The sequence below is a fragment of the Chelonia mydas genome, chromosome 6 (assembly GCF_015237465.2).
Source record: "Chelonia mydas isolate rCheMyd1 chromosome 6, rCheMyd1.pri.v2, whole genome shotgun sequence".
Classification (NCBI taxonomy): domain Eukaryota; kingdom Metazoa; phylum Chordata; order Testudines; family Cheloniidae; genus Chelonia; species Chelonia mydas.
This window is the reverse complement of record NC_051246.2, coordinates 109,444,910-109,458,459: the sequence shown is the minus strand read 5'-3', so window position 1 is coordinate 109,458,459 and position 13,550 is coordinate 109,444,910. Positions and strand designations below refer to the sequence as shown.

Here is a 13,550-nt window from a genome sequence, read left to right as displayed (position 1 = left end):
GTCTGAGAATAGGTTTTTTTCTCCCTCTGGCATTGAGTATATATTATACACTGTCCTTCTTGCAGACTGCCCCTTGCAATCAGACTGCCCCCCATCCATATGGGGATGCGTCCAATGGCGCTATACTGCATTTTTACATGTCATAGTGTTTCAGTACTTATTTGGCTTGGAGGGTTTGTTTCCCTTGCTCTAGTGTATGATTAAGGTTCGGATGTATGCTTTGTTTTCAAAGCACATATATTGATGCTGCATTAACTTGGCATAACTGGGACATGCATTTATCTATTCCCAAGAAGTGCTGTAACTGTTGTTTACACTCAAGTTTAGGCATAGATGTTATTGCCTGAAGCTTTTCATGGTGACAAGGTCACACGACAGAGTACATTTCATTCACCTGAAGCTAATTTTTCTAGGGTTAAACTGGACCTTTTTGACATTAGCCCTGCCTTGCTTTCTTATCAGAAAATGCTTTTGTCTACCATTTGCTACAACCACCATGTTATCACTGAAGACAAGAAATATCAACAAACATATCTTTAAACTAAAAAAACTGAACAAAGCCCTAACCCCCAAACATATTGCTCACCTTGTGTGAAAAATCATCTGCAGGAAGCTGTAAGGTCTGCATGCCAAGTTAAGTGTACACTTATGAGAGAACACTTTATCTAATCTTATTTACTTGTAAATAACCTGTCACCTGACAGATTCTACACCAGATTCTACAATTTTAGGGGCTTTCTACCTTTTTTTCTGTTTTCTGCAATCTAAGATTTTATCTAACCTCGTCCTTTTAGACAGACATATATGTTTAGAGCCCGCTTAAAAAAAAAAAAAAAAAAGTTCAGCACCCACAATTGAGCCACATTTTCAAAAGAACTCAACTATTCAACTCCAAATCAGTCACCTAAATATGAGAACTAGTTTTCTAGAATGCTCAGCATCCAGCAGCTACTGCTGAGAACAATGACAGTACCTGGGTGCAGGGCACTTTTGAAAATCTGACCACGCCCACTGAGGCGCCTAAACTGAAGTGTTAGGTGGACTTCTGGTCCTTAGATTTTTCCCCCCCTCATGTTGAAGGGAAAAACAAACAAACAAACAAAAACCCCTCTTACTTGAATCCCGGATAACATGGTAACGAAGGCCAATTAGGAACCTGGACAGAAAGATGGATACTCTTGAACCTGAACACTGTGTTAATTGATACTCTGCTGCCCTGCTAAACCCACCCTTGTAAAAACAGTCTCCAGCCAAACAGCAGCAAGGGAGCAATTGCTAGAGCTGGTCAGAACATTTCTGCCTAAATTAAAATTAGTGGAAACATGCTGTTTTCTCAAAGCGGACAGGCTTCATGGAGATGGATCAGTTTCAACTAAGAGAGCAGGACTTTCTCACAGCCTAGCACCTGCTGGATAGGGTATGGGACATGGGAGACCCTGGTTCAAACCCTTGCTCCATCTGATTCAGAGTGATCTGGGATGAAAAACTCTGCTTGGAATCAGGCAAAGCAAGGATTTGAACTTTGGTCTCTCACAGGCCAGTGTCCTACCCACCAAGCTACACCCCTACCTCCCCCAATCAAAAAGCTCAGGTTTGGATCTGAAAATGGACATACAATCCCATTTTTGTGAAAACATTCAGGAGGATTCATTTTTGTTCCAATGCAGAATTAACAAAATCTTGACAGGTGCCACAAGAGAATCATCGTCCTCTGGTCAGCTCTAGTGATCGCCCTCATTGGGTGCCATCTTCCTGGCATCCTGGGTACCCCCTTTAAACATTAACACCACTCAGCACAGCAGTCTGAGAATCACACTCAATTGGAGTCAAGGCACTTTGGAAAGGTTATTCTTCATGTTCCGTCCTCCTCTTCTCCCAAAGAGGAGAACTTTGCTTCCTTTTTCTTCTGCAGAGCAAGACTTTGCTCTCATTGTTGCCGAGACTGGAAGGAAATGGGGGGATTTTTACAGCCCCTTCATCCTGGGAATTCTTCCTCTTTTCTGCCCAGCCTTACCGCCTCTCCAGCGAGTGCAATGAGGATGGCCAATGTGTCTGTTTGTGTTTTAAACGGTTGTACGTATCACCTGGTGTGGGTGCTATTTATACCTGGATATTTATCTGATAACTTTGCAATATCCAGTGGGTCAAATTTTGCTCTCGTACGAGTGCTACACCCATTGACCGAAGAGGAGAGCCAAATTCAGCCCTGCCACTAGCAGACAACTCCCCTTGACTTCAGTAGGAGACATGCCCTGTTACACGAGAGTGCAGTTTGGTCCAGAGTTTAGATCTAAGTTTGAACTCTCCAAGCCTGATGTGGCTGAAATCCTTCAGCTGCTGCTTCGCTGTGCAGATCTTCACCAGTCTGTAGCTATATGTGTCATTTTAAAGAGACAGTAACCCCATAATCATGGACTTTGGTAAGTAAGTCTTCTCAGTGGCCATCACAATGTGTTAAAATCAGGAGGGTCACAGGTTTTTGTTTTTTGTTTTAACTGATTTTCCAGTGCTCCTGCCAGCTTCTCACCTCATTCATGAAATTTAGTATTTTAATCAAATAACAATCCACTTACTCTGCAAAGTACCTCATTTGTGTGTCTCTCAAAGCTCTTTACAAACATTAATGAAGCATCTCAATAACCCTATAAAACAGGTATCATTATTAGACCCTTCTGATAGCTGGGAGAACTGAGACATGAGAGGTCAAGGTCACACAGGAAGTGAGTGGTAGCTTTGGGAATAGAACCCAAGAGCCCTGACTCCCAGTCCCATCTGCTACAATAACTAGACCACACTGCCTCCCTGTGCTGGGATTTGTTAGAGCACACAGTTTAGTAACACCTCATGTTTAAACGAGAGGGATGAGGGGCAGGTGATCCGGATTCGAATCTGGGTTCTGCCACAGGCTTGCGTGTATGACTTAGGTTAAGTCCCCCCCTGAACCTCTGTGTTCCCACAAAGATAACACCAGTCTCAGAGGCGTATTGTGAGGCTTAATTCATTAATGTTTGTAAAGCATGCTGAGGCTTCATATGGAAGGTGCTATAGCAATACACAGAATATTATTATTATTGTTATTCCTTTTTGTCCATAACTACCATGTTTTTCTCCCCTCTCCTAGTCCATTAATGCAGTGCTCATGGGGCATGGTTTTTCCAGCTGGGAATATGTCTTTCAAATTCAGTCTCTCATGGTGCCAAATTGTGAGGTCCTTATTCAGTTTTTGTTTAGGCAAATGCAAACACAATCACTCTTCTTATGAGAAGGGAGGACAGCATGGATCTCCCAAGCTCTGGCTTTGGATTGGGCTCCATATTCCTACTCCCACTGAAGTCAAGAGGAGTCTAACATTGACTTTGAGAACAAGATGAGGAATATGGAATCCAATCCAACACACTGAAGTCAATAGAAAGACTCTCAGATCAGGCTGTTAGGCAGAAAGTTGTAGTGAAGCTACAAAGTACAGTATATATGTTTTATAGGTGTTGAAAACAGCAGATCCTACAGCAGGTGTACTTGGTCACACTGTACTGGAACAGGTGAGAGTGGGTAACTGGCCTCCCTTGAAGATGAATGGCTGGAGTTGGGGCTAGAGGGAGAGAAACTGACTACCTCTTGAAGAGAACACTATGCTAGTGGAAACCAGCACTCCATCCAAATGAAGATACCACCCTAAGTGAGAAGCAATGGGTAGTGGTTGTGTGTAGGGAAGTATCTTAATCACACTTTTTCAAACCTTTATTGAATTTTGATGCAAGGATGTGCAAAGGCAGATCAGGCTAAGGCTGGCTCATCCTTCCCCACTGGACACAGATTTTTTTATTTTTTAATAAAAGCATCACTGCATTGTGTAGATTAAGTTGCTTCATTCCTTTCAAGTAAGATATTAGGATTCAGGGTCTTGTTTTTAGTTAAAAGCCAGGCATACATTTCCATACATCTCTGATAATGCATATTAGTCTTGCGAGACTCAAGCCTGGATCTTGCCTGCACACAGAGTGTCAAATTTTGTTCATAGCAATTACAATAGGGATACTAGATAAATATTTTCCAAGGACCAGGTGGAGACCATGAGGACATAAAATTCAGGACCACTATAGCTGGAAGACTAGTAGAACCTATAGCCCACTGGAATCTCTATCCATTACAGTTATTAATATTATAGAAGCTCTCAGATGTCCCCATCAGGATTGGGGTCCCCTTGCATAAACACAGTATACATGGACATATTTACTAATATTTCGATCTCTAGGATAAGGTTACATGCATCCCATTCACAGGAATTTTTTTACTCCCAAGTAAAAACATCCCTACCCAGCATACTCCCTCGGACCTTTATCACTGGGATAAAGTTTAAGAGAATCATTACAACATAGCAGGAACATTTTATTTCCATGAATATCTTAATCTCCAGCAAGTGTATTCAGAGTCATGTGTGCTCCAGGGATGTTCTCTCACATTACTTCTCCTTAGAAAAAACACAACTCCTTTTCGTCAAACATCTAATTTCTAAATCAATGAAACATGGGGCCAACTGTGGTATCAGTTCTTGAGAAAATATAATGTATGTAGCTGAAAACTTTCATTGATACAATAATCAGCTGTTTGAGGAAGCGAATTTAACATTCCCATGAGGAATTAACATTCTCTCAGCAGTTATAGGTTGGTAGCATGCCTGAATAACTTTACTGGCTGTCCAAAAGAAGGGTTTTTCATATTTTTAAATGTGATTTCAACATTCACATAATTAAATACAAAACACTGAACGGCCACATTTTGTGGGCCTTATTCAAGCAAAATTCATATAAATCTTTAGTGCATGTGGCACATAAATATCTTGCAACACCAGCTACAACAGTGCCATGCGAATGCCTGTTCTAACTTTCAGGCGACATTGTAATTAAGAAGTGGGCAGCATTATCTCCCATAAATGTAAAGAAACTTGTTTCGCTTACGATTTGCTTCTGGAAAGCCCACAGAATTTGGCCTTAAATTAGTCATAACATTAAAATTGAGATTTTAATCTCACAAGATGCAAGAGTGTCAGTGGAATGGTTCTCACAGCAACCATAAGTTGACCTGTTTGTGCCCATGAACCATTTTCTCTTACTGCCACATTATGCATCTCCTCAGGCAGAGTTATATTTGCTATGGGAATTATAACTGGATTTTCTGACTCTGGTGTGCAATTAAAATCTTCAACCTGGACATTACATTTATGCCAGTTTTTTATTTTAAATTTCCCTATTTGTAAAGAAGGAATAAAAAGAAGGGCACTGGTTGGTCTGTTGGAAGGTTTAAGCCACTAAAGACTCTGAACGAAAGCACCATCTCAACTATAACTGGATTTGGTCCACTGACATTGAAATGTCAATTTTAAACTCCTGCTTGCAAAAATTCTTAATTGCTATTGGTTAAATATCTCACAAATGTTTTGTTCATGATGCTGCAACTGCAGTAAATTCAGTGCTGCAGGTTACATCAGTTTTTTGAGACACTGTCTGCCAAATGCTGCCCAAGAATAGCATCTGAATCTGCAAAACCCTTGACACCCTTTTTTAAACATTCTCCCCTGCCTCTTCTGTTTTAACACCATTTAACCTAAGCAGCTTTACTTCGTTAACTCCCTAAACTTCCTTCTCTTCTTGTCAGAAAAGAATAACTACCCCACTTTGTAAATTTTTTTCACTAGTCACTTCATCTTACCTGTGAAGTCACAATCCCTTAGATTCAGAACAATAAGTAGCTTTGGCTTTCCCTAACAATTATAATACCAGTGCCACTCACAAAAACTACATTCTTGCAAAGGCTGAAATGTTCCTTGAACTTCTCCTTTCCTCTCCCTTGATCATTAATATTGTCATTTTCTCTAGCAAGAAAAAGGTTAGGATCTAACTTTTCAAAAGTAACTACAGGATTTTAGTACTCCTAAATTTGGGGCCTAATTTAAGACACCTTAAAAGGGGGCCTGATTTTCAAAAGATGATTGTTCAGTATTTCTGAAAATTAGGCCCCTGTAAGATGCCCCACCCAAAAATTGATGCATCCACAGTAATTAGTCATTTTTGGAAAGTTAGGCCCTCATCCACCTAGAGCACTTGGCTTTATCTGGTCTGGAGATCTTTCTGCTATTCCTTTCTGAAGATGTATCTATCTGCCTCCACTTCAAATTTCAATATCATTTCCATTTTCATGGAGTAGGATGGAAGACAGACAAACAACTTTCTTTTATTTATTCTTTATTAAACTTATCCCAGTGGAGCTCCCAACCGGAGGTACCTGAAATGCTGGTAATAGGATGGGAAAAACTGCAGCCAACAAGTAAATCTAGGATTATTTACCACTGGAATTTGCTTTAGTCATACAGTACTCAGAATGATTAATTTTTTTCTATTTTGAGGTATTTATATTTTTTATTTGGCAGTGGTTAAAGCAGAAGGCAAGGAATCAGGACTCCTGGGTTCTATTCCAAATGTGCAACAAAACTCACGAGTGTAGCCTTCTGCAAGTCACTTAATCACTCTGTGCCTCAGTTTACCCATCTATAGAAGTGGCATCATAATATCTTCTTCAGAGAGTTATTATAAGGCTTTATTAATATTCCTGAGCACTTTGAGATCCTCAGATCAGAGGTGCTATATGCACACAAAATATAAATAGTCTATTTCTGTTTTGAAATGCATTATATCAATTTTTGAAAAACAACTGTACTTGCCGTATTCACAAACGGTTGACTTTGAAGAGACTAAAATGTCCCTTTTTTGTATTGTTACTAGTTTTACTCAGTGCATAGGGGACTAGAAAGTTCCCAGATGTGATGGTGAAGGTGCATTAGAAACAGACAGACACTAGTTCATTGGGGAGTATGCCAAGTAATACCCCAGGCTAATATACCTAAGGCAACAAGAGGAAAATCTACACTCGGTTTAACAAAGCTTTCTGTTGCTACAAAGACTGATCTAGATTGGACATAACAAAAGTACAGTACATTCTTGGCAAAAAGCACAGCAATCTTCTCTTAACATTATCCACAACAACCTATCACAGTGAGGTGGGGAGATCAGTGAGAGGTTGAGAAAATCCAGCTCATGAGAAAATTTACTTCATTTCACGTATAAAAAAATGCATGTTAGGCTATTGAGTCTATGCAGACTATAAAAGTAAAGACAAGGGACCAGATCCTCAGCTGATGTCAGGAGGTAAAGGTCCAATGACTTCACAAACTGATGACCTGGCTGTGTAAGTTTCTGTAACCCTCAGTTAAAAAGAAATAAAAGTTTGCTTAGGGGGTAATGCCCTGTCCCAATGTCAGGAAAAAAACTGCCCTTGGCTAGAACATGGAATTATGAAATTCCCAATGGACTTTAGCTCCTTTGTTTCCTCTGAGGTTCAACTCTTGGCTCATCCACCCACTCATCCACATTGGTTATATTTACCAAGGGCCTTTCATCCCAAAGTGCTTTACAAATAAGTGTTTTATAAACAGCACACCAGGGTTGCTTTCTTCATCCAGTCCAGAAGTGAGATGCTTCTGCAGAGAAGTCCAGCAGCTGTTTAAGAGTACCCAGCACTACCCAACCATTCGCCAGGAAGTGAAGGTCACTACAGCAAATTGAAACTCCAGGGGAAACTTGGGTAGACAGAACGCAATCACTCTGCAGTATCTGGAATTTGTCCAAGACACCATGGCTGTGCACCTCTTTCTTAGAGATTTTTTTGGGTTCCTTAGGGCCAATATCTAGTCAGAAAGTAGGTGTAAACTTGCACGTGCACAAATGAAAACCTATTTTGCATGTGCTCAATTGTATATGCATGCACAAATGGAAGCTTTGCTCACACTTGGCTAGACAGACACCGATCTGTAGACAAATCCAAGATTTAAACTGGATGTATGTTTTTGTACATGAGCACATGCAAGAGAGCACCTACTTTGTTAACAGAAGTCAGGCCCTGAGTGAGCACAAGTGACCATGACTTCAGTTCTATATTTTATCCAAAAAGATGGCACCTCCCACAGCACAGTGCCTTTAACACCATGTTGAGTCTTTAATTCAGGGAACAGCACCACCTACTGAATCATCAACTCCATATCTTATAGGCATAGGTGCTCCATCTAAATACTGAACTAGGCCAATCCTGTATTAATAATATGTTTTAAACACTTGGGTGCAATATAAAGAACTACTAAATCAAATAATGACATAGTAGACTGTGTGCCTGTTTGCAATTTAACTTACTGCCAACAATTGGCTAAATCAAGATTTGTGAGCATCTCTTGACAATCCTATGACAACTGCAGTTACACAGCATCACAAAGTGTTCCAGTAAAATCTTTTCACTGAGGCAGTATCCTACAGCATTTCATAAGCAGTAGAAGTTCTAGTCCCTGTTAGCCTGTATTTCTTCATCATTTATGGCTAGATTCTAGACATATGGTGTTTTTTTAATTATTATTTTTTCCAGTTGCTCATTTCTACTACTTGTCAGCATCAAGATGTGTACTCACACACACGTACGTCATCTGGCAAAGCACAGATTAACAAAATGGAATCAATATTTTGTCTGACGTTAAAAAAGTTTAATAGAAAAAATAATCAGGTACTGAATGTGTATTGTGAATGCAAAGCCAATCTCCTTCACGTCCAGTTACATACTTAAACCATCTTTTTCTACCTCTAAATAAATCAAAGGGATTTTTTCATTATATTATATTATAGCAAAGGCATAGAGAACAGAAAATATACCAAGAGATTACCCCGATGTTGTCATAATACTATCACCATTTTTATCTGGCCAATATTATAGTGTGACCTACAAGAAACAGTGAATAAACCTAAAACAAAGTGAAAGACCCCCTGAAGATCAGAAATTTTCATAGAGTACAGTTTCAATGCAGGTGAAAACATCAATCGTGTTAGAATGTCTATTCATTTTGTTTCAGCTATCTTCAAAAACCTGTTATGGTTTAAATAGATCTTGAAGCTGCATAGGGAGAGTGTTATATTGGGGGGGACCCAGTATTGAGCAGCACTAATATTAAATAAAAATATGCTAATTTTGTACTTTAACAAGCACAGCTGTTCAAATGTTTGCAAACAAAAACCCAACCCAACCCCAATCTAACCATATGAATCACATTTAGAAATATCATATGAAATTCTACAGCTACAGGATTATGAAAAACAGGCATGTAGACTGTGCTGCAGCACAAAAATCTAATCCTAGCTATGATCTAAGCATCAATATTTTTCCCTTAATTATCATAATCCGTATTCTTTAGAGAAGAAGCATCTGTCAGGTCTCAGGAACCAAAAATAGCAAAGACCCTTTTCAGCAGAACACTTTCTGTTTTATAACTCTATACTGTACTTGCACACATTTTATAGTCATGTAGCCAGAAGCTGCAAGATATAATCAATTATCCAGTTTTACTCTCCGTCATGCAGTTAGCTATCATTTACCTGCAGCTCATTCTTCTTCACACTTCTCCCAATACACAGGGTAGAGATTTTAAAATGCAAGAAAGATTTACATTTTGGAGAACTAACTATGGAGCCGTCTGACATTACACAGCAAAAACCTTGTGAGAACAAAAACCAAGCACACTGATGTATAAAATAGAGAGCCTACCTGAATTCTTCAAATGCATACATGGCCTAGTAACTAGACAAATTCTCTGAAATTTAAAATAATCTTCTTAACATGCAGGAGAACCATTTAGTTTGTCAAACTGCAGCAAAATGCATAATTAAGAAGCAGTATATTTGAAATACTCTGAAGAGAAAGGGTATGCAGATACTGGCCTGCAGCCTACAGCTCAGCCAGCTGCTGACAAGCAGCAGCTAACAGGGAAAGGCATAGAGTACCATGTGATCATTCCAGCAAGTCTGATTAATGCAGTATACTCCAAGAATAAAAGGCGGATATCTTTATTATTCAAGCCAAATAAGCCAAATACTTTACATGACAAACTCAATGGTTAAATTATGGTTCATATTTTACATCAAAAATAAATTCAAATAGAGGAGAAGGAGGAAACAGACCAGAAATATGGTATTACTGTTACAAACTGATAGATTAATTAGGCCTATCTAAACAGACTCTCTTACCTTGCACTGATACTTTAATATCATGTAGTGTTTTTATTCACATGAACTGTCAATGTTGCAACAGATTACAACTACGATCCACCCCTTCCATGGAAGCCAAAACACATTAAAGTAGTTTAGCGACAAGAAATCATCACCTACTGTAGATTAATCCTGACCAATTTAACTCCCCATTTCTTTGCTATCACTTTCAATCTGCCCCAATACATGTGGCTCTTAGGAATTCAGGGGGTTAATGCTAATAAATCACATCAGTGCAACTGAATGAAGAAGGATGAAAGCCAAATAGCCACATTTCCAAATAAAAAGAAAGAAAATAACAATGAGATAACTGAAGAATTTCACAAATTGTGGCATGTAACTGAAGATGCTTCAGCTGCCTAGCAACAGAGCAATGCAATCTCCGAAGCAACATGAAAAGTTCTATGGCAAAGGAGACAGGGGTTCAACCAAATGGGAAGCTTCTTTAAAATGTGAATAAAACGGGTTTCCTTGCATGCCTCATGATTAAAATGTGGCTCAAACAGCACAAGGGTAGGAAGTTGCCAAAGCATAAGTGGTATATGACAAGAATCACAACAAAACAGAAGATATCTCAAGCTCAGGTTACAAAGGCCAAAAGTTACATGTACTGTATGTAGATAAGGAAACAAACATCAGGATGCTGGAGTAAGACAGACACCAGAGCAACATTCCTAGAATACTTCAAAAGGCAAAGCATATGTTCTTCCGAAACAATCTGGAGAGGCTTTAGAGACCTTGTGTTTTATAAACATGGCAGAAAAAAAACGAGAGAGAGAGAGAAATCCATAGAAGTCTGTGTTCCCTGAACATCAAGCCTCAATGGGCATTTTGGGTATGCAAGAAATGCAGGATCAGGCCCTAAAATAGCTATTTGTTTAGGTAAAGCATGCACCTTGTTCTCAAGGACGTTTCACTGAGGATTCCAACAATCCTAACTCTGAACCCGGGAAGCGTTCTTGAGAGCAGAGAGGAAAAGACAAGAGAAAGAAATGACACTGGAGACTTATAGAAAATCTGCATTAAGTTCATTTGGGGCAAGAGCATTTTTTGCACAGAAAGGACGCTGGATTTTGTTTGCATTGCCTCATTTGTTTAAAAGGGAATAAGTTATTAAAACGGGAATAAATGTATATTGTAGTAACAGAAAAACATACCTGGCCAAATTTTGCCCTTGGTTTCACCATCTGATGTCTGATGTAAATGAAGGGTGAATTTGGCCATCAAAGTATTTCTTATCCTCAAAAATAAACATTAAGATGCAGAGGTGAAATGAAAAGTAGGTGTTTCTGAGTATCCTACTTAGAAAAAAAGAAGAGCTCCACGTTATCAGAGGAAAGGGGAACAAAGACATCAGAAAACCACCTTGCTTCTTCATGGTAGGGTCCAGTGAAAGTATATGAGATTCCTAGACACTGAGGGTGAAATCCTGACCCCAGTGAAGTTAACGGAAGTTTTGCCACTGACTTCACTAAGACCAGGATTTCACCTTGAAAGTCAGGATTAAGACTGGAGATCCCACAGTGATGAGGGACGAAAATGTGAAGCACTCTCTTCTACCCTCCTTTTGGCCCAACCCTGATCTGAAGACTGTGGCTAAGCTCCCACAGTGTTGGCCTCTGTGTGCAACACTGGGATTTCTAATGCCAGCTTTAAAATATTATATTAATAAAATACTGTTTAAAAACAAATCCATTCACCTTGCATTTGAATTCACTAAATCACTGCCATGCTTTCTGATTGTTGCAACTCCTTAGGAGCTAAAGAAACAGTCTACTGTTCAAGCCCTGACACCCTCATCAATGGCCACTCTGTGAAGGCTGGAGAAAGTCTCAAAAAAGGTAAACACGCTCCAGAAAGCTTTTATATTTAGTAAAGGTCAATTGCTGAAAGTTCTTATTGAGATAACTTTTAAAACTTAATTTTTATCCAGTGTTTTCTCAGTGGCTTGTAGTGTCACATACCGCTCAAGCATGGTTCTCAGCCTACAAGGAAATTAATGGTGTAATTTCTTGACATTAAATTAATTAAGACTCCCACTAGATTGGACAATCTAGAGCATGATGTCACAGTGTCCACATGAATGAAGATCAGCATAAGTTCTGTCAGGAAATCTTGTATGACTTAAGTGTCTAGTGCAGACATAAGGGGGCAAAGAAATGCCAGAGGCTTATTGATCTACTGCCATCATCGTCATAGAGCATTTTAAACCTGAATGGAATATTCCTGCCAGAGACCTTCTAGTTAAATTGGAAGACCGTGCAAAATCATGTAGCACGTCATAAAGATGGAATAAAGAAGCAAGCACTGCAACTTCTCACATACTGAGTACGGGCATTTAACACTGGCTTTAATGTGTCAAAAAGGAGACAATTAAAGTCCTGTACATCAGAATCAGCAAAAGACAAAGAATCGCTCAATGACAAGGTCATTCATTCTCTGCTTGGATACCCAGCTCAATCACTTGGGGAAAAAGACCCACGTTGCACCAAAAATTGCTATTATGTTATGGAACAGAAACATATAAACTAGAACATAAGTGTATGTCAGCAACTGGAGAGTAAAGTAACGGAAAATCCAGCCTTTCAGTTTCCACCTTCCAATCTGACCCAGGTTAAAGCCGTGCTAGTTACTATAATTTATTACCATTTGACAGCAGTTCAGTGGCTTATATAAAATGAGTTGGTGGTTTCAGTCTAGTTCCTACTAGACAGGTGTCCATGTGACAAAAATGGTCATCCCTGTTAGAAATCTTAGCAGAGGAGAAAATGACTGAAGGGGCTTTGAAATATGACAATCCAGAACAGGGCTGAGGCATGTTGCCAGAGGCTGTGGGTGAACTTCTCCCCCAGTGCTTAAATGGGACTCAAGTTGTATGTAGGCCTTATGTTAACCCTCTACACCAGTGGTAGGCAATCTTTTTGGCCCGAGGGCCACATCGGGATTGCAAAACTATATGCGGGGCCGGGTAGGGAAGGCTGTGCCTCCTTAAACAGCCTGGCCCCCGCCCCCTATCCGCCCCCTCCCACTTCCCGTCCCCTGACTGCCCCCCTCAGAACTCCTCACCCATCCAACCCCCCCTACTCCCTGTCCCCTGACTGCCCCGACCGCATCCACACCCCCACCCCCTAACAGGCCCCCCAGGACTCCCATGCCTATCCAGCCCCCCCAATTCCCGTTTCCTGACCGCCCCCCCCAGAACCTCCACCTCACCCAACCATCCCCTGCTCCCAGTCCCCTGACTGGGAGCCGGGACCCCCGCTCCCTGCCCCCTTACCATGCCAGAGCCAGTCACGCCACCGTGCTGCCTGGCAGGAGCGGTGGGCCAGAGCACTGGCGGTGCGGCATGCTGAGGCTGCGGGGGAGGGGGGACAGCGGGGGGAGGGGCCGGGGGCTAGCCTCCCCGGCCGGGAGCTCAGG

At 40.5% G+C, this 13,550-nt stretch overlaps 1 protein-coding gene across 4 annotated transcripts in view; it reads right to left on the bottom strand.

Annotated features, from left to right (window-relative positions):
- The window catches only part of EVL (Enah/Vasp-like), a 213,145-nt gene that overhangs the window by 175,796 nt on the left and 23,799 nt on the right, over positions 1-13,550 (bottom strand). Inside the window, exon 1 of one of the 4 annotated variants that reach the window (XM_037900940.2) lies at positions 9,631-9,874. The exons of 2 other annotated variants lie outside the window; for them this stretch is intronic. In XM_037900940.2, coding sequence (XP_037756868.1) covers positions 9,631-9,653 — 23 coding nt within the window. In that variant the 5' untranslated portion in view covers positions 9,654-9,874. Of the gene's footprint in view, positions 1-9,630; positions 9,875-13,550 lie in introns of those variants that run through there. One more of the 4 variants, XM_037900938.2, reaches the window with a different exon arrangement.